General features: G+C 45.0%; 1 protein-coding gene across 1 annotated transcript in view; it reads right to left on the bottom strand.

Annotated features, from left to right (window-relative positions):
- Nucleotides 1-15,147, bottom strand: part of CHSY1 (chondroitin sulfate synthase 1) — a 102,596-nt gene extending 87,449 nt beyond the window's left edge. Inside the window, exons 1-2 of the mRNA XM_005294824.5 lie at nucleotides 13,912-15,147; nucleotides 945-1,440 (exon numbers count right to left, since the gene is read on the bottom strand). Coding sequence (XP_005294881.2) covers nucleotides 945-1,440; nucleotides 13,912-14,225 — 810 coding nt within the window. The 5' untranslated portion in view covers nucleotides 14,226-15,147. The remainder of the gene's footprint in view (nucleotides 1-944; nucleotides 1,441-13,911) is intronic.
- Nucleotides 15,148-21,382: the final 6,235 nt, after the last annotated feature.

The following is a 21,382-nucleotide window of genomic DNA, read 5'->3' as shown; positions in this document are numbered from 1 at the left end:
AGATACTTTCTTGTAGGCAGTTTCATGTTTAATTATCTGCAGACTTAGTACTGTATGCAGTGTGACAATGTTAAATGCTGGAGAGATTAAACACTTGTTTGGCAATAGGTATACCTTGGGTGAAAGACTAAGACAGAAACATGGAATTACTTTACAAAACAAGTCTATAAGCCTTGTGTGCTCCAACACTGGTAAGCAGTCTGGTAATTAAACCATTAGTTTTCAATACTGATCCCACAGACAAGTTGGTTAAGCACAAACTAGAAGCCAAGAACACCCACTCATGGCTCTGACAGTCAGCAAATCACTCAGGGACTTAATTTCAGAAGTGGTGAGCACCTGCAGCTCCCTATTAACTTCATACGGGCTTGTGAGTGCTGAGCCCCATTTGAGGAAAAAACAAACAAACAAACCACTTCGATTCAGTTTTCCCCTCAAGTTTCTATTTGTAAAATGGGGGTGATGAACATTCTTACCTCACAGTACAGGGATGGTAAAACTATGAGACACTCAGCTTACATGTCACACCTCTACCTGATGACTTTTAAAAAATAAATAAATAAAATAAAAACAGACAGACATCGGAGAGTAGTGTAACAAAGGTTAGAGAAGTTACCAGTTTTCCCCAGTTTGGTTCATTTATGAGACATTTTTCTCCATGCCGTCACATATCCATTTGTGTGGGGGTTTCACATGATGACAGGAAGAAGAAAAACTATTTTCAAGAGATAGGACAAATTTTATTTTAAAGCCAGAAAGAAAGGCAGGGGAGCTCTGGGACAGGTGCAATATCCAGAACTTCTTTAACCAATTTTAAATTTATATTATACAAAATTAGGTGTCAGGTAGACCATATCCCATTTGCTTGTGTCTGGGACAGGACATTATCCTGTACAAAACATCACACCTTTCGCCCCCACATGCCTCATTGCTTATGTTCTTACCTCATAAGACCAGACACACTGCACTCCTGCAAACCTCCGCACACATCTTCCCACTTCCACGTCCTCATGAGTGGTGTACATCTCTCGCAAGCACTCGCCAATGTGAGGCACCATTCTGCGCAGAACCTCCCGGCTCATGATCACTCCAGGTCCTCCCATGCAGAAGTTCTCGCCAGGTTCCAAGGCCAGTTTCCCCATCTCTTCGGTGGTGCCAAGCCCAGTCTGTCCAAGGAAGAGGGGTTCACTGCTGTTCAAACTCCTAAGGAAGCTCTCCAATCTGTCCCCCTTAATGTAAACATCATCATCTGCTCTCATAAACCATTCATAATTGTCCAAGTAGTGGTCATGCATGTACTTGAGCATCATAAAGGATTTCTTCTGGGGTGGGTAGGAGTCATCCACGCCTTGTAGTGGCACTATCGGGATTGGAAGAGAGGTGTCCGAACCCTCACTGGAGAAGAATTCAACCTTGCCAGGAATGGTTTTGGACCAGGTTCTAGAATGAAAATACAAAGTTAAGTTTACAGACAGAGCACATCATCGTACAAATCAAACGTACAGGAAAAAGTGACTCAGGAGGACCATTTGTTTTAAGAATTTCCTCCTTTTTAATTCTCTTGAAATGCTGTCTTCCTTCCATACAAGTGATAGTCATGTACAGTGGTAAGAACCATATACGACAGCAGTTCTCAAACTGTGGGTTGCAACTCCAAAGTGGGTTGCTACCCTGTTTTAATGGGGTCACCAGGGCTGCCATTAGACTCAGTGGGGCCCAGGGCTGAAGCCCGAGCCCCATTGTCAAGGGCTGAAGTCGAAGCCCATGGGCTTCAGACCGGGGCAGCGGGGCTCAGGCTACTGCCCTGCGGCCTGGGACTGAAGCCCTTAGGCGTGCGTGCGTGAGATGTAGTTTTTTTTGTCAGAGGGGGGTCGTGGTGCAATAAAGTTTCATATACGACATGCAAGCGATTCCAACATGAAATGCCTCTGAGCCTAGGTTTCTAGTGTCAAGGTGTGCTAACAATAGAGCGCCTCCAAAAACTAACTGTGGAATTTTCAGAAGTGCTCAGTGTTAGCCTAACTCTGCTCCCACTGATGTTGGGCATAAGACACTCACTGAAGTCAAAGGGAACTGTGTTAGGCTAATGCTGAGTGCCCTTGAAAGTACCATCTAAGTCCTTACAAAGGACTATACAACTTTCACATATGAACACCAGTCAGATGCAGAAGGAAGAACAAGATTTGGGACTTCCGAGACTCTGACTTTGTTTAAACCACTACCTTCCCTCACCCCCGAAGGTTTTTGCAAAATTTAGGAAGATCCGTTTTTTGTTTTTTTTTTAATTACTAAGAATGTATTTTCAAGTTTGTGCAGATGACAGAATCCACACAAAATTAGCTTCAAGCTGTTCAGAGCTTCCCTGCACATTTTCAGCCCCTACTTCTGATCACTGGTGACTATGTTAATCTATAGTTTCAGAGGTGCAAATGAACAGATGACAATTTTTGCATCAACTTATGAAGAGTCTGTACCCCACAGAAGGCAAGACTCTAGGACAGATGGGTGGAGTAGTGGTGTTTTCCACCCAGGAGCTAGTAGATGGAATGGGTAGGCTCTGATAGAGGAAAAGATCTTTCTTCCATGCAGCAGGGGAAGAAACAGGAAAAGTCACCTCAAACTCATCTGCCCCATACCAGCTGGAGGCTTATGGAAAAGCAGCCCCAAAGAATGGGGCATGAATAGCAGCACAGTAGAATCCTAACAGATGGACTTCTCTTCTTACCATGGTATTGCCCCTCACAGCCACATTTATATCAGTCTCTGGAGAATAGGAATGCAGATTTTTTTTTTTAAGCCCTACTCAAAGCTCTGATATTAAGTGTTCCATGATCCCACAAGCTCAGCATCTAGTTCAGAAACACAGCAAAAGAAACCAAAACAAAAGGAAGAGGAAAGGACAATTGAAATGGAGGGTTAAAAAGGTAACAGTCACCACTTGAGTTGACAGCAGGGTTTGAATGTAGGACTCCACAGAGCTAAAACCATGAGATACCACTTCAGCTAAAGAATTTAGGGATGGGATTTTCAAACAGGACAAAGACACTTAAAATGGCTTTCAATGGAACTAGCACTCCTAAGTCACTTAAGACATTTATGAATCTACTACTTCTGATGTGGATCAACTCCCAGAAGATGACAGACCCATACGCCCCTAAAGAGGTTAGGAAAGCAGTGGGGTTTAAACCGAGATGGGTATTTGTGAACAGGAAATGGCAGGCTGTTCCAAGCATAAAGAGGATGTCCCATGAGACATAGGAGCTGGGAGAGGAACTATGATCAGCAATACAGGCAGGGCCTATGGCATATCAGCCACTCTTATAGCCAGGAGCCCTTATTTCTGTTGAGCTGTGTAAAGACATAGCATCAGTCTTAAGCCTTCACCAGCAACCTCTAGCAAAGCCGGCCTAGCGCATATGTACATGGGCAGCTGGCCTCTTTACATCTCTTCTGAGTCACAATCAAGCAAAGATTCTCTAGAGACATTTTAAGTTACGCAGCTATTAAACGTTTCACATTCTTGCTCTTAAAAACTTATGAAAGTTAGATCACTGGATATTGTTTAATGCAATTGCTACCCACAAAGAGAAAGAGTATTCTGTGTAGGAAAACAGTTTTAATCAGTAACTGGACAGTTGTTCCTTCTATAGGAGTTACTTTCTAGTTATGTTTGGCAGCTTTGTTCAGACCATAATCTGCATTCAGAATCTGCCGTGAAAACACTCTTGAGGTGTGAAAAAGAATAGTGTTCCTTAAACGTATCACTGCTATTTATACCAGGTGCTTCCAACCACAATTTTTTAGATTAAAAATAGAGTAGGAGGTGTTTGGATCACTTAATCTATCTGAAATCTACAGCATTAACCACTAAGAGACCTCATTTAAAAATATATTCAGATAAATTAAACAAAAAATTCCATTTAGAAATAAAAAAAGGTATATTAAATTTTCATACCCAATGAATTGGGCAGTTGGTGTTCAACAGTTATGTCTGTGCCTCACAGAAATTTTAATTAAAAAAGTCACAATCGTTTTAAAAGGATACACTTATTTCAATCTGGATTTATTAGTCAAGTGTCCAGTGCATTTTAGGAAATGAACATCCCGTTGAAGTCAGTGGAAAGAATCCCAATGACTTCAGTCAGAGTTGAATCAGATTTTTAGGGTATGTCTGTCTACACAGACAAGAAAAATCTGCAGCTGGTCCATGCAGGACTCTGGCTGTTTCATTGCTGCGTTGGCTTTCAGGCTTGGGCTGGAGCCTGAGCTCTGGGAGGCACCCGCCTTGCAGGGTCCTAGAGCCCAGGCTCTAGCCTGAGCCCAGAAGTCTACACAGCAATGAAATAGCCCCTAGCCCAAGCCCCATGAGCCGGAGTCAGCTGGCGTGGGCCAGCCATGGGTTTTCCTTTGCAGTGTAGACATACCCATAGTCATCAATGCATAAGCTACAGTTTATGAAACCACTCGATTGAAGTGGGGAAAATCAGCTAGTTTTACGCAAACACCCATATCTTAAGTTAGTGAGAGTTTCTTTGTTAATTCTTTGGTAACCACATTTGGATTCATCCTCTACTCCTTTTTAAGTAAAAAGAAAGCAGACCATACATAGCTTTTTCTATGCTAATGTCTGGTGGTTTATGAGTGAAATATCCCAGCTTAAATTTAAATTTAAAAACCAAGTGAAGAAGCCTTTTGACCAACATTAGTCAAAAAGTGCACTGTGACCGATTTAAATGTAACTAGATTTGTGGAACAAAAGCTGTTGAGAATCACAATTATCAAAAGCATCCGTTGTTCTCTGTTCCCAATGCTGCTTTTATACTGAACCACGCCACTTCCCAGACAGATTCATTTAATAAAGTGGCAAGATGAGGTCCTTATAACTTCTTCAGTTTATTGTCTTTTTCCTTTAAGGAAGCCAATAATTTTCCAACTCACACCCTACACCATGAAAAGTCAGCAATCTCTAATTATGATGAACTATGGACAGGGCAGGATTTTCTCTGTACTTTTTAGCTCCTAGCTAATGATCTTCTACGGTCCAGCTGTTTTAGAGGCATACTCAGCTATGTAAAGCAATGCGGTGTCTGTTATTTCCCATGGTTGTAGGTGCTCTCAGACCTCCCAGTTCAAGTTCTCTCATATCAACACTTATGTGAGTGCTGGTAGGGAATAGCTCCTCGTCACTTGAGATGGAACAGCTGCACGCATCAGTAAAAGTCTAACAGATTGGGTTTTTAAGTGTTCAAACTGCAGAATATCCCTTGGCCCAAAGCCAGTTGTCCTAGATAATATTTTTGGTGAAACTACAGTTGGAGTATACTTTAATCATTTCCTAAAGTAATGTGATTTCTAAGATAAGGAGCAAGTCAACGTAACTCAAGGTTGTGGCTTCCAGCACGCATTTGAACTTTGGTACAGGTGACTTGTAGAAACTCACTTAAGGCCTTTTGAATACAAGAGTCAGTTATCAGAGGCCAAAACATCTGGAGAACATCAACACTTGCTGCTTCTTACTGTCAGAATTAGTGGCAGATGACATTTGATATGCGTCACTTATTGGCTCAGGCATCCACTTATTCGGAAAGTATAGGAACAGAAAAATTTAAAGTTCAGGACACATGTTTATTACATCTAATAATAAAATCAAACCTGAATTTATATAATCAGCCACATCTGACATTTGAAAGGTCTATCAAAAGAGAAGAATAATAATTATAAACATGGAATTTTGTTCAAAGCTACTTCAAGCCTCTTAACTTTAAGTCATTGAAGAGCCAACTTGCAAAGTCGTAAGTGTAAAACCAAGTTTAACAAGTTCATAGCTACTATTCCAATTCAGTCTAGAATCCTTAAGTTTATTTTTTTTGCTTGATCTTCAGCTATAGGTAGCGTCCTAAATCATAAGACTTCACAGTCACAGGACTTAGTTCTCTTTCCCCTCCCGTGGCCTGAACAGTATTTACTCACATGAGCAGTCCCACTTGCTTTGCTTGTACTAGTCACATAAGCAAGAACTATTTATTAGAAGGTTTGCAGAACTAGGCCTGAAGCTTAGTAATAAAAACCAAAAAATTGATATTTTCAGAGAAGGCCCATACTCTGCTCCCACCCTTCCATTCCCCAGTCAGACTCCTTTGGTTAAGGAAATGTGGTCACAATGCTTCTACAGCCAGGTAGCCGAAGTTGGTGTTACCAGGATTATCAATCATCTGTACTGCAGTAGTCCCTACAAGCCTCAGCCAGGTATATCCTCGACACTGTGCAAAGATATATCAGGAAAACTTTAGTGGCTACTGAATATCAGTATTCAAAAAAACATACAAGAGAACTGCTCTGTTAGAGCCCAACCCCCTCTCATACATAGAATCTTTACATATGTGAACAGGAATACTGCATGAGTCAAGATTTGAAGGATTAGGCCCATAGGGTTGTTGTGGCTTTTTTTAGGAGAAGTGTTGAAGATGTGCATGATATTGAGCAATACTAGTTCACACAGCATGCCAGACATACACAATTCTGATAATCCAGAAGCATGAAACACCAACGTCATAATTTAAAAAGAAAAAAGAGTTGAGCAATCTTCCTTTAGAATGAAGACACTTAATATAGTGCATTAAGGCTAGCTGTCATAACGTCATTACTTTATGAGTCAGATGAAATTTTTCTTCACACGCATATATAGCCAATTGTATGCAAGTCACATGATTAGTACCGCTGTTCAGGTACAAGGGTTCTCCATAGATAGCTGTTAAAAATCAAATCAATGTAAACCAAGTGCATACAATCTCTTGAGGGCACAAACTAAGGTGTAGACAAGAACAAGTTAGGGCTACAAAGCCAATTACTATTACCAGGAATTAAATACTTCCTAAAAAGCAACCATTCACACAGTTACAGTGTTGTTAGTAATAACGTATGCACTTAGCAGTAGGGACTTGGCATGCCCTAGATCTGGAATTTTTCCTCATCTTCAGTTTCCAAATTCTTGCTTCATTATCTCCAGTGAAGACTCATAAAAAGCACAATAATCTAGAATATTCATTACTCAGACAGTTGTCCCAAATCAAAAAGGATTAAAGAAAAAAAAAAAAAGTATTTCATTTTTGCCCGAGTGTGCTGGGAACTTCCTTTGCAAGAGACCAAAGAAGCCATTTAGAGTTTTGAGAAACACTTGCATTGTATAATTATGCCAAAGAAAACAATTTGTCAATGCCTCAGCCAGATAATGAAGCTGGGAAAATGATTTCTTGACTACATCATGGAGCATTGAATTAAGACTAGTTTTGAGCAACTCTGTTTCTAAATGATGGACTAGTTCTCTCCAGTGAGTTCTTACTTAGAAGCAAGGCAATCAGCTCGACTCAGCTATGAATGTCATGCTGAGAAAGCAGCATTGGTAGCAGATGTGGCTCTGGTGCTAAGTATTTGTGGTGCCACTCGTGTAAGGTTTTTTTTTTTAAAAGGCTATTTTTAAAATTTAAAGACATTTATATGCTGATCCACCTCAGCACTGAAGAATTTTACATCCACTAGTATTGATAGTGTTACTTACATCAACAAAGTGCAAACTATTATCTTGAACACCACATACAATTCTGTCTCCCCTCTTACCAGAGAAGATCTCTAGGAGTTTATATCTTGATAGGAAATTTCTTTTTAAAGCTACCAGCCATGCTGTCCTGCAGAAAGTTGCCAGAGAGGCTGAATGGTCTGCTGTACTCCTTAAAGTCTCCCCTTCCAAACCTAAGAAAAGCTAATCTAGGGCCCTAATTTCCAGAAGGGTTGGAGTTCTGCCCCCAATTCTGCACCTACAAGTATATGCGGGTGCAATGTATAGCATCTGGGTAAAGGTACAAATGTGCCTATGATTTACATATAATTGCTCCCACAATCAATTTTAGGTGGGAAAGTCAGTGCCTAGATCTCCTCTTTACCTCAGAAGTATGACAGTTGGTTGCTCACAAAATATATTATTTGTTCTGTAGAGTACGTTGCAGATTTTGGGTCACTGTAATAAATATTAATGACCTCCCAGAAGTTTTATAACCTCACCATGGCAAGTGACCAGACCATAAAAAGAACTTATTTTTTGCATCAATATTTTCTTCCACATTCCAATTATTTTGATTAAAACATATCTGGATTCACTTAATCTGAATTGGAAGCAAATGACATTTTCCCAAATATAAGAAGTGTATACTCCACTGACCACCACAGTATCTAACTAGTTACCCTGAAAGGACCCAACAAGAGGAATATCAACCAGTAGACTAGATCCCGGGCCTGCAGATAGAGAGTTTGTATTATACTCTTGCAATGGCCAGCCCTGGGCTCAGGCACAGAATACACACTACACTCAGGCCTGGTCTACACTGGGGGAGGGGAGGGGAAAAATCAATCTAAGATACGCAACTTCAGCTACAAAAATAGCGTAGCTGAAGTAGACATATCTTAGATCAAATTAAAATTACTTACTTCGCGTCCTCGCGGCACTAGATCGACGGCCGCAGCTCCCCCATCAACTTTGCTTCCGCCTCTCGCACTGCTGGAGTTCAGCAATTGAGAGGAGAGCGATAAATCGATCCCCGATAGATCGATCGCTACCCGCCGATCCGGCGGGTAGTGTAGACGTACCCTTAGACCCCAAATCCTTTTGGCTGCCTTTTGCTGCAGCTTTTCTAAGCAGTATTTAGCTTTCTCAGCATTCTATTTCCTATAAGATACAACAACAGCATGACAATGTATTCAAAATGCAGTCTCTTGAATAAGTGAACCTTCCGCGCAACGTCTGAAAGAGGCAAGTTTGGGCATGAGGTACTGCACAACGTTATCCAGAAGCAAAATGGCATCTCTTGTTCATGGTCTTTTAAAAACCATATCTCCTTTTTTGTTCCTCAATTACATACAGTACAATGTACAGAAAAGTAACATTCAGCTTGGTTCTCAAAGTTTGATGCCTCCCTACACATTAATTGCATTAAAAGTTAACTACGCTCCACATTTCCCAGTCAATATAATTTACGTGCAAAATAAATGAGTGGGTCTAGTGTTTGGCAAATTGACTATTGCTTCTATTCCATTTATAAGATATCTTTGTCCAGGCTTTCTACTAACAGCAGTCTTTGGAATCCTCTGGTACTTACTCTACTGGTGGGTTTTCTCCCTGCTGTGGTCCCTTCAGGATAGCTTCCCGCCACTCTGAACCATTAACATTTATTGGCATCCTTTTTCTTGGCCTCATGCCTTTGTTAGTCAGTCCCTATACCTATACTCTTTCTGACTAGCTAACCGCCTCGCTGATTTACATGGTCACAGCAAGGGTGATCAAATCCGTTTCCTATGTTGTATTTTAGTGGCCTTCTAAGACACAGTTTCTGCTAATCTGTTTGTCAGATGGAATAACAGTTTAAATCAATGTCTACTACACTCTGCCTATTATGCTACCAGAGCACTATTTAGAGCTCCCTAAAATTCAATAGGCCCACTTCTCCCACTAGCAACTCACTGAAATGACTAAAAGTTTTTCAGGAAGTGCTCTGCTCAAGTTCTTCCTAACCATAAGTGAATTAACAGCAGCAAGGGACAGTGTACATTTTGTTCTTTGGTCCCCTTCACTTTTTTCAACGAAAGCCTTAGAGCTAAAATAGTTTGGAGATTTTCAGCTCCCTGCACCTTTGGCTCCTTTCACAACTATTGAAATCATATTAGCCAGTCTCTGCAATTCTTAAGATGGCAATACCATAATTCCTTGCCAAGGGCTTCCCCATTTTCCTTGCTGCAACCATCAATTCATCTTATGATGCGGTGTCAATTGAATAATTTTAATTGTCTAGTGGAGTGTACCTTGGCACTCATAAGCCATCTAAGGTTTCTTTTAGCCAAAGGAAAGCGTATTCTTATCTCTGGGACTTGTTTTTTTAAATGCACAGTAGGGTGAAAAAGGCTTTTAGGCTCTTCACAATGGTAGCAGCTCTCAGATCTTGTCCATTCGGTGACTACTGAATCTCTCAAAAAAGCCACCAATTTTTTTTTGGGGGGGAGGGGGGGGGGAGGACTACCAATTTCCTCTTCCAGGCTGCGCATTATCTTGCTCGCTGAAGGGTTTTGTTTTGTTTTTCCTCCCCCCTTCTTCTCTCAACCTTTACCCAATGTCTGTCAGTGTGCATCTCTCCCGCACATCTACCCTATGGATCTAGTTCTGCAAGGCTGACCCACATAAGTAGCAGCACCACTGAAGTCAATGGGTTTACCTGCATGGCTACTACCCAGTGTAATGGATGCAGATTCAGGTCCTATATTAATAACTACCAATGTATAAAAGCAGCATATGCCAACATCTCTTTGAACATCTTCCACAGGTCTCCCATAACCGCCTCCCTCTCTAAAATTCCCCACCCAACTAGGTTTGAACTAGCAGAGCTACTATGTTGAAGAGCCCAGTTAGCCAATTCCTTATGTTAAATATCCCCTTCCACTTTAATACATGTTATGGCATTATAATCAGATGCTCCTATTTCTGCTAACAATGAAAAGCACTTTTACTTGCTCAGTTTCACTAGCCTATGATCAAACAGGCCAAATATTTTTAACATACAAAATACAAGAATTTATTAAAGATACATCTGCAGAAAAAATTTAAAACTATAATATACCCAAGTTAGGTTGCTAGGTCTTAACTACTTCAGATCTCTTGCAGAAGCATACCGTGGGGCATGACATCCCAAGATCTGCCTTTAGCGTAAGGTTGAAGCACTAAGCACATTTTGTGCAGGAAACATCAGCAGAGTAGAGACACTCTCTAGAGCCACAGATACTACTCTTGCCAAACGGATGACTGCTCGAATAGAGATTGGTGATGAAATCTGTTACTATGTTCCAATTACTGTTTATATTACAGTAGCATATTGAGTCCCCTTTATGGATCAGGCTACCTTGTTATGCCTAGCACAAAGAGAATCCCTGCCCTGAAGAATAATCTAATAAGAGAACACTGTAAATTAAAATAGGTTTAAGAGATCTCCTTCTCTGTGTTAGTATCAAAATTGAAGAACAGTAAACAATCTATGTTTTGCCATTTATGCTTTCTACTTACTTGGTCCATGTTCTCAACCTGGAGATTACTTTCTTCATGGCTAGATGGGAGTAGAGATGGTCCCCAAGCTTTTTTTCTATTGTAATATGGGGTCTTTGTATGGAAAAGATTCAGAACACTGCACCTACACAATGCTACAAATTTGGTTTATACACGCTTGTGGCAAATGTTTTTAAAAAGTTCAATAAATATTAAAATGTTGGAAGCTACAGTATGTTAGGCCTCATTTAAACAGTAAGTTGGGGTTAGTGTTACCAGATACTGTACCTTAAAACAAGACACAAAGGATTGGTCTAGTGGGAGCATTCATCAAGTTTCAACATGAGGAGATTACAGTACTGTCAGAATGACCCTGGCAATTTTGCATTGAACACAGAGGTTAAGTTCACTGACACACACACATACACACGAATGTTCAATGCTGTGGAGAAATCTGTTCTTCATGTTACTCACTTCCCCCTCATATGGGTAACCAAACTATTTTCAAATGAGCTATAGTTTAAGAAAAGCTCCAATCTCAAACTAGTTTTTGCTAAAAAGTTCTGTGCCAGAGATCTTAACAACCGTTAGAGTTCAGTGCAAAAGTGTCAGCTGAGCATATCCTAATGATGAATAAGGGATGCCACGGAAAAGTGCAATTGAATAGACCTGAGTATTGGCACATTTGTGGAGGTCTAATCAGTTATCAGACTGATCATTGTCAGAGTAGGTGGTTTAATTATGATGCAAGAGCATTTCCTTCTTTTAAACTGTCAACTTAGTGCAACTAGTCAAACAAACCAGAATAAAAAAAAACCCTTAAGGTGAAAGCTCTATAATATAAACTCAAACTTGCATTTGCAAAGTAGCCCTCAATTTTGTTCAGGGGTTCTCTCAAACAAGAGTTAGTTAACTCCTAAATCTTAAAGGGTCAGAACCTGGGCGGAAAAGGTCTCATTGTCTGAATTTGCCTGCTACTGTTGCAAGTAGCAATATAAATGGCTACAACTGAAAGATTTCTATTTTTTCAGTTTCCTTTGGTCCATCTGACACTACTTTGGGAACAAGTGAAACTGCCTAGAAACATACAGCGCCTTTGTTGATTTGTCCTGCTGTTTGTGTGGGTCTGCCAGACAGCACCAAGGGAGAGGAAAGCTATTTTAATAATAGAACCACAGAAGATTAGCATGGAGACTCAGCACGGAGGTGTAGTACCTGAAGCAACTTTTAACTGGCATTTTGAGGCTTAATAGGTATCAAGGCAGAGCAATGTGTAAGTCAGACACTGGTGTCTGTACAGAGCAGATCTCTTCCTACTTAGTGAGAAACCCAGCAGCAGCTCAGGATGTATATTTCAAGATTTCCTCCAGGTTGATCTATATGGAGGCTCTTTTTACAAACCCTGTTGATAAAACACACAGAGGGTACACGTCCAGACTACCTGCCGTATCACAGAATATCAGGGTTGGAAGGGACCTCAAGAGGTCATCTAGTCCAACCCCCTGCTCAAAGCAGGGCCAATTCCCAACTAAATCGGCAGGTATCGGCAGGTAGCGATCAATTTATCGGGGATCGATATATTGCGTCTCGTTAAGATGCGATATATCGATCCCCAAACGCGCTCCCCGTTGACTCCGGAACTCCACTGGAGCGAGCGGCGGTAGCGGAGTCAACGGGGGAGCCGCGGCCGTCAATCCTGCGCTGTGAGGACCCAAGGTAAATCGATCTAAGATACGCAACTTTAGCTACGTGAATAGCGTAGCTGAAGTCGAAGTATCTTAGATCGATTCTCCCCCCAGTGTAGACCGGCTCAAAGTCACCCACAGGCATGTAATGCCATTACAAAAAATGCCTTCAAATACACAGCAAGTCGAGATTGCTGAAGAGACTCTAGATACTTAGAGCCCATCTGTCAGAATACAAAGCAGCTGGTTAGCAGCAAGACCCCCTGAATCTGTGCAGTAGGTTAGAGATGTCCAGAGGGGAAGAATAAAGCAAGACCTCCCCCTTCCCCTGCAAGGCTAGTGACTTTATCCATTTAACAGATGGGAAGCTGCACATACAAAGGAACCCAGATAAGGGAGAGGCATATAAAGCAGAGGCATATAAAGCACATTCCCCCACACAGACATTCTCCTCTCTGTACACCCCCTATAGGGACTTTATCCACTTAACAGATGTAGGCTAACATGCAAAGAAAAGGGGGCATAAAGCAAATCCCCATACATATTTCCCTCCCCCTGTACCCACCCCTACTCCAGTGACTATCTTCTTCACTGATGAGGAGCTACATATGCCAAAGAAGTCATGGTGAAGGTGAGGGCTGCCCTATACCTAGAGCAGCGTAAGAATAGGGACAGCCAGGACAAGGACAGCGTGCCCCAAGCATGTGTGGGAGGATAGTGAACACAGAACAGAAGGGCCCCGGGAAGCAGAAGGAAAGACCCTACTGCACACACTGCTGGGGGAGGGGGAAGACAAAGAGGGGGTGCATAAGGGAAAAGGGGTTCACAGGGGGATCCTGCCCCATGCACTGCTAGAGGGGAAGGACAGAGAAGGGGTGCACGGGGGGAGATCCTGTGATGGAGGAGAAGGACAGAGTATGGGTGCACAAGGGAGGACCCTACCCCGTGCACTGCTGGAGGGGGAGGATAGAGAAGGGGTGCACAGGAGGAGACCCTGTGATGGAGGAGAAGGACAGAGTATGGGTGCACAAGGGAGGACCCTACCCCCTGGACTACTGGAGGGGAAGGAGAGAAGAGGTGCACGGGGGGGGGAGGGAGAAGACCCTGCCCATACAATGCTGGAGCAGCACAAGGCAGGGGTGCAGCCCTCACCTGTAGGCAGCCACGGCCCGGCTCTGCAGGTATTTCTGGGCTGTCATGACCCCCACGAAGAGAAAGTTGCTGGCCGGCGGGATGTCGTCCTGGCGCTCTGCGGGGTCCTGGGGCCAGAGCAGCGTCCCCCGGGAGTCCCTGCGCAGCAGCCCCGCGCCCTGCTGCAGCCGGCAGCCCTCCGGGCTCGCCTTCCGCCGGTGTCCCGCTTTCTTCAGCTCCGAGGCGCGGGGCAGGATGAGTCTTGACGCCAGGATGAAGCCCAGGACGAGTCCTAGCAACACGCTGAGCCAGGAGCGGCGGCTTCTGCCAGCCATTCCCCACTCGCTGCCCGACACACGCTGGCCCCCCAAAATACACCGCGCCCCGGGTGACGGTCCCCTCGCTGCCTCGCCCGCTGCACGGAGCGCCTACACCCCGGCTTCTGCCAGGGGGGCCACTGCCCTACTCCTGCCCCTGGATCGTCCCCTCAGCCCTGCACCCCGGCGGCAGGTCCCCGCGCCCCACTGCCCCGCCCCCTGCACCCCCACTACCTAGCCTACCCCGCCCCCACTGCCCCGGCTGCCCCGCCCCCTGCACCCCCACTGCCCCGGCTGCCCCGCCCCCTGCAGCCCCCACTGCCTAGCCTACCCCAAGCCCCTGCACCCCCCACTGCCTAGCCTACCCCAAGTCCCTGCCCCCCACCTCAGCCCCCCGAGGGTCGCTCTCCCTACTGCCTATTCCCCCCAAAGCCCCCCCAAACTCCCTGCACCCCAACTGCCAGCCAAGCCCGGCCCGCCTCCGCTGCCCCCCACCACCAGGGCCTCCCCCCGTCCCGGCGCCCCCTGCTCCCGGGGAGCCCGGACTCCGCGGTGCCCTCCTCGCAGCCTGGCCCCGCCGCTGCCTGCCCTAGCCGGCCAGCCCGGGCCCCCCCGGCGCGGGGAAGCGCAGCCCCCGCCTGAGGGCGGCAGCCATGGGACCCTCCTCCCCTTCCCCGGCGGAGACGCGCTCGGCCCGGCCGCCGCTAGCGCTGCCCGGCCCGGCCCTGCCCGTGGTGCTGGTGCAGCCGCCGCGGCGCGTCCCCCGGCTCAGCTCGCCATGGCGCGGGGGGAGGGGCGCGGGGAGGAGGCGCGCGGCCCCTGACCAGCCCGCCGCACGCACAGCGCGCCCCGGCCCGGGCCGCAGCCTTTGGCCCCGCTCGCTTGCCGTCCCCCAGTCCCCATTGGCTCGCGGTCGGGCTGCGCTCTGCGCGCGGCTGCCGGAGAGGGGAACGCGGCGGGCGGGAACGGCGGAGGGGCGACAGGGAAGGGGCAGAGGGGGCGATGGGGGAGGGGGCAGAGGGGGTGACAGGGAGACTAAGAAGATGGGGGAGGGGGCGATGGGGGAAGGGCCTATGGGGAGGGGGCAGGGAGGGTGACAAGGAGGGAAAGGGGAGACCAAGAAGATGGGGGAGGGGGCGATGGGGGAAGGGCAGAGGGGGCGATGGGGGAAGGGCCTATGGGGAAGGGGGTGACAGGAAGGGGGAAGGCAGAAAGGGGGCGATGGGGGAAGGGCCTATGGGTGAGGGAGTAGGAGGGGGTGACAGGAAGGGGGAGGCCGGAAAGGGGGTGATGAGGGAAGGGCCTGTGGGGTAGGGGACAGAGGAGGTGACAGGGAGGGGAAGGGGGGGCAGAAAGGGGGCGATGGGGGAAGGGCCTATGGGGGAGGGGGTGACTGGGAGGGGAAGGGGAGACCAAGAAGAGGGTGATGGGGGAGGGGGCAATAGGGGAAGGACAGAAGGGGCAATGGGGGAGGGGCAGAAGGTGGCAGGGAGACCGGAAAGGGGGTGATGGGGGAGGGGCAAGGAGGGAAGGGGTTCTGAAGGGGTGCCAGGAAAAGAGGGATTGGGGAGTGGAGGGGGAAGGGGGTGAGACAGAACAGGGGATAGAGGAAGGGGGAAGAGCGTAGGGACAGAAAAGGGAAAGGTCATGCAGCAGAAGGAAAGAGAGGAGGGGGATGGGGAACGAGTGATTCTGGTCTGGGAATGAGAAAGGAAGAAAGAAAAAAATTCCAGTCGGCATGAGGGGGGAGTTGGAATGAGAGAGAAGGGGTCATAAAAATAGGGTGGGTGTACTGATCCCAGGCCCCCTGATGGTGTTCTGCCAAGGGAGACTAGCTCATCGGATTGTCTATGTCCTGAGGCAATGCAAGTTTTGTGGATTCTTAGGATCTTACAAATCAGAAAAACCCTTGGATTCAGCATTCCTCCCATGCTTTGTGTTTAGGGACTGCAAATCTAACTCCAAACTGGTTCCCTAGAACCTCCAATGCCTTTTGATTTTAATTGGATAAACTAGTTCATAGGTAGCAACAGACTGATTATTTATCACACTCTGTAGATTTGCAAAGGCCCAAACAGATCATCAGTAAAACAATGCACTAGCACTCACAAGGCTAGAGCTGAACTGGAGTTTTCCTTAATATAGTACACTGGGATACTACCACTGGTTCAGCTCCACTGGCTTTAGCACCAGTGGGGATGCCTAGTGCAGTGGTTCCTAAACATTTTACGAAGGTGACCCATCAACTACATTTTGTCTTTTTTTGCAACCCACCATTACATGCATGCACCTCCATGCAAGTGTAATCCCAGCTCAATTCAGAGGGGAAGCCCCAGTGCAGGTAGGGTTGCAGAGCAACCTTGCCCCACACACCTCCTGCAGTGGCAGCTTCTATCCCTTGGGGCTGGGCCCAGCTTCCTATTGCAGGCATTGGGTTGTAGCGCCACTTAGGTTTGGCCCAAACGTGGGAGAAGTATATGTTAACCTAGGTTAGGGTCCAGTAATGGGTTAATCTGTCCCTGGATGTGGCAACCCCTCTAGAAACTTCCTGCAACCCACTGGTGAGTCAGGACTTACTGTTTGGGGAAAAAATGACCCAGTGTAGACAAGCTTCCTTCATTTTTTCCACCATACTGTTTACCCTGCTGGACCCCTTGGGCCCATTTCTTTATTGAATCTACAATGGGTGCTATCACTGATACAGATGAACCCATATAAATTGTTTGGTAAAATTCCCTAGTATAGACATAGCCTTAGCCAGGCTTTTCTGTGCCCGCACCACTTTCCTACACTGACTCCATTTAACTCAAAAAAGTTTTTTAGCCTGGATGAGATTGCTGTGGCCCCAAGATTCCCTGTAGTTGTAAAGACATGGCATGGCATTAATACAGCATTTCCTTTTGCTGCAACATATTGTATCTGGTGCAGCCCATTGATCCTGACCTTATCGCTGGGTGGTTTCTGCCATTTCCAGTACAATTTTGCATCTTAAATGCCAGGCTTTCCCGTGACTAGTTTTTTAAATGTATGTTATGGTGCCAGCCCACAATTTGCTAGGTGCTTTCCAAATACGTAGTGAGATTAGTGCCTGCACCAAAGAGTTCACAATCCAAAGACACAAGAACCATGTGAAAGGGAAGCCAATCAGGACCAGGAATAAAACATAAAAAATTATTGTATTTATTTATTTACTAATTTAAAAAAATTACCCCCAACTAGCCCTTTTCCTAGTCCTTATTAAGATAAAAAATTGTTAATCTGAGGGGACACTGGTAAATATTTCCTCCTAAACACCATAGAAGAAAAAATGTGCATAACTTAAGGAGAGAGGTGAAAGAAAATCTGACATATGACAGCCTATTATCAAAAGAACTGGACCGTTATAAAAAGGATACAAATACCAAACAATAGTGTGAAGGCATGTCTTAGACAAAGTACATGATGTGCTTTAACAGTACTTGTATCCTTTGTCACTATAACATTACTGGGAGTCAATAGATAGGTTAGTTGCTGATTATCTGAATGTATAGGAGTAAAGATGTTTAAGAACTGTGTATTGTTAGTTGTGGTACAATTCTTTTTAGAAGCTGGGTATATCACCAGTCAAGTCTCTCACTAAGAATACTAGTCTTCTGCTTGAGATGAAAGTGGAGATACTGGTGCCACAATTCAGGGCAACTGCACCTGTATCCCACTTCTCTAGTCCACTAAGGGCACCCACACTCAGACTTCTGGCTCCCCAGCCATCATTTCTCTTGAGCCGAGCCACACATCTCTCTCCCTCCTGACCAGGTTTTTTCCAGACTGCACAGTTCCTTGCCTACACTGCGAATTCCGTAGCAAGTCAGACAGCCTAAGCAGTCCTGCTTCACCTTCTCAGAGGCTATAAACAGAATACACCGGACCCTCGCTAGAACGCGCGTCTATATAGCACGGATTTGCATATAACACGGTCGCAGCCATGGATCCCAAATTTAATTACTTTAATTGCAATTCATTTTAACGCGGTCCCCGCGTTAACACGGTACCGCGCATGGATCCCAAATCCCGTGTTCTAGTGAGGGTCCACACAGCCATTTATAAGCAAGAACATTTACTTGTAAGGTGAAAGCATTACAGAGAAACCATATTAAAACAATAAAAGAATGTACACAATGCTAATAAGCTTCCCAGAGATGACACCCTCTTCACCTCCATCCCGCCCCCCAATCTTCACAAGGGCTCTGGAGGGGCTCACTCTTTCCAACCCTTCCCTAAGGACTGGGTTCCTCCCTTTGGACAAAAGGTCCTATCCATTTGCTGCGTCAGAAAGAAGGCTGCTTATCCAAAAGTCCTTTTCTTGTCTGTTGGTTCTCTAGTATTCTAGAGAATCCTGTCTGAATCAGTATATGTGAGCCTTTCCAGATGGTGGTTTCTCTCTGGAGGTGTTACTGAATGAATCTGCCTAAACACCCCCCACTGTTTTTAGTTCCTGGAGGGCTGAGGTCTTCCTCCCCCCTGGAATTACATACAATCCCTGGCCCGCAGTGATATATAAAGTTAAACTTAATTCAATAAGGTTTGACCAGGTTATTGCAGAAAACTACCCTGTCACAACTGGCTGTAGGTAATACACCAGCAAACAAAATACTACGGGATACCAGGATGTTACAGTCATGACAAGAGATTTTGAAGCAAACTTGAATTCACGGGTAGGTGGGAATCCAATGTGGAAACATAAGGAAGCGAGTGAGCAAAAGGAAAGAGAGAAGAAATTATTCTCTCTTGGGCTACCCCTACACATGGAAGCAATGCAATTAATTTATTGCAACTGGGTTTACAAGTCCAGGGGCAAAAGACAGGAGAAAGAGAGAGAAGAAAGAAAAAAACATTACAGGAATGAGAGGAAGGAGAGAACTCCAGGCTCGTATCAAAAGAAAGGGAAAGTAGTTGAGGGAATATGAGAAGCATCCAGAGAGGAAAGCCAGCCAGGGGGCAGGAAAAAAGTATGTGAGATCATGCCTCTTACATTAGCGTGCAGGCCAGTGAAAGACAATGGGTTACAAGTCTGGTACAGGAACCAGAGAAAGGAGGGTTTATTTAGGGCCTGATCCAGCACCCATTGAAGTCAGTAGGAATCCCTCCATTGACTTCAATGGGCACTGGATCAGACCCATATAAAGCAAGCAGACAATTCCCCAGCAGGATTACAAGTTTGAAGCAAGGGGTGGGTTGGCGGTTTCCCCTGAGAAAGAGGTTGAACTTTTCCTTTTTTAATTTTTTGCCCCCAAAATGCTGTGCAAGACCCCTTCGTTTGCGAAAGAGAAACCTTTCCATCCCAGACAGATCAAGAGAAAGCTGTTTGTTCAAGTGAAAAAATTATTCCCTTCTGGATAGGCTGAAAGCATTGCTTACTTTTACAATATCAGTTCCTAAGAAGAGCTTCTGTCTGGAGCCTCTTCTCTTGACACACATGGAATGTGACCCAGCATGTACTGACGGCCATCTCTAGTGAAATAACACTGCTTATGCCGATAAAATCCTTTAATCTGCTGTGGTATCACTTCTTTCCAAATGGTTAAAAAAATAAGTTACTTTCTTTTTATTACATTTTTGCAGTATTTGACGTTATTTCTAGTGGAGGATTATCACATACAAGAGGTCAGGATACATTCTTACCAGTTTTGGCCTGAAAAGGGAAACAGAAACCTCGATTTCTTTGACATTACAAAAAGTCTAGCAGAGAGTTAGGAAGGCCTCGCTCCAAACTGTGCCAGTCAGAATAAATGAAATTTCTGAGCATTTATTCAGTGGTTCTTCAAATAACCCCATTGAAATCAGATGGTTTGTGGGGGCGGGGTGGGGTATTGCTTTTTGCCTGTGTAAAAACTGCATCATCAGACCCTAAAACACATGGCAAAATACTTTGAGAGAAACTTTAGAACACTGGCTTAAAATTAACTCAAAGGGAGGGACAACTTCCTTCAAAATAAGTGAGGTGTGGCAAGTCTTGTCTATGTATAGTGGCAGGAATAGGATCACTCTAACCAGGCTCCAAATTGGCATTAAAAAATCTCCTGATTCAAGGGAAAGCCATCAGGTTCTTGAGTCACAAGACTCTTCTGACAGGAAAAGGCAGTTAACACGGTTAAAAAGCAATGAAAGACAGGGCTGGGGCTGACATCTTGTCAACTGGCTTCTTCTCATAGAGGAAAAATACCCTCATAAAAATGTCAAATCTATTTGACTTTACAACGGCCGTAGAGAGGACGAAGTTTATAAAACGGCAGGAGAATAGGAATACAGGGATTAAAACAAGTAGAGTTTGATTTACGTTTATCCCACCCTTTCTTATGTCAGATAGGGCAGTGGTTCTCAACCAGGGACATGTACCCCTGGGGGTACACAAAGGTCTTCCAGGGGGTACATCAACTCATCTAGATATTTGCCTAGTTTTACAACAGGCTACGTAAAAAGCACTAGTGAAATCAGTACAAACTAAAATTTCATACTGACGAAATGAGAACGTCAGCAATGTTTCAGTAACAGTGAGCTGTGACACTTTTGTATTTTGATGTCTGGTTTTGTAAGCGAGTAGTTTTTAAGTGAGGTGAAACTTGGGGTACATGAGACAAATCAAACTCCTGAAAGGGGGACAGTAGTCTGGAAAGGGTCAGAATCACTGAGATAGGGCATTCTTGGCTAGATTTTATTGTGGGGGGATCGCTGTATACACAAGAAAACAAAGCAAGCACTTTTTTTGAATTAGAAGGCGGTAATTCCATTGCCGTGCTCCGCAGAGGTGAGCTTGACTCTCACGGATTATGACATCACCAAAGCCCCCAATGGAACTGAAGCCCTGGAATTCACAACAGAGAGGACACGCCGAGTGGCCCAGGATAGACAGGAATGGCATCTAACAGAACAGGAAGGATTCAGATTCAAGATTCACATTGTTTATTCCATGTCACTCACATAACTAGGAGAAGAGACTGATGTGTGAGAATATTAGTCACACACTACTAGACAAAATGCTAAATCTTTTAGCTCTCAATGAAACTAAGCTTCAAATCCCAACTGGGTTGACCATGGTCTTCCATCCTTCAAGACAGATACCATGACGTTCACTGTGCAGAGGCCTCTCAGGTAAAACAAGTGTCCTAGCTGTTCTTTGTGAACAGTATGGGCCCTAAAGC

The sequence above is a fragment of the Chrysemys picta genome, chromosome 10 (genome assembly GCF_011386835.1).
Source record: "Chrysemys picta bellii isolate R12L10 chromosome 10, ASM1138683v2, whole genome shotgun sequence".
NCBI lineage: Eukaryota > Metazoa > Chordata > Testudines > Emydidae > Chrysemys > Chrysemys picta.
This window is presented reverse-complemented; position numbering and strand designations above follow the sequence as displayed.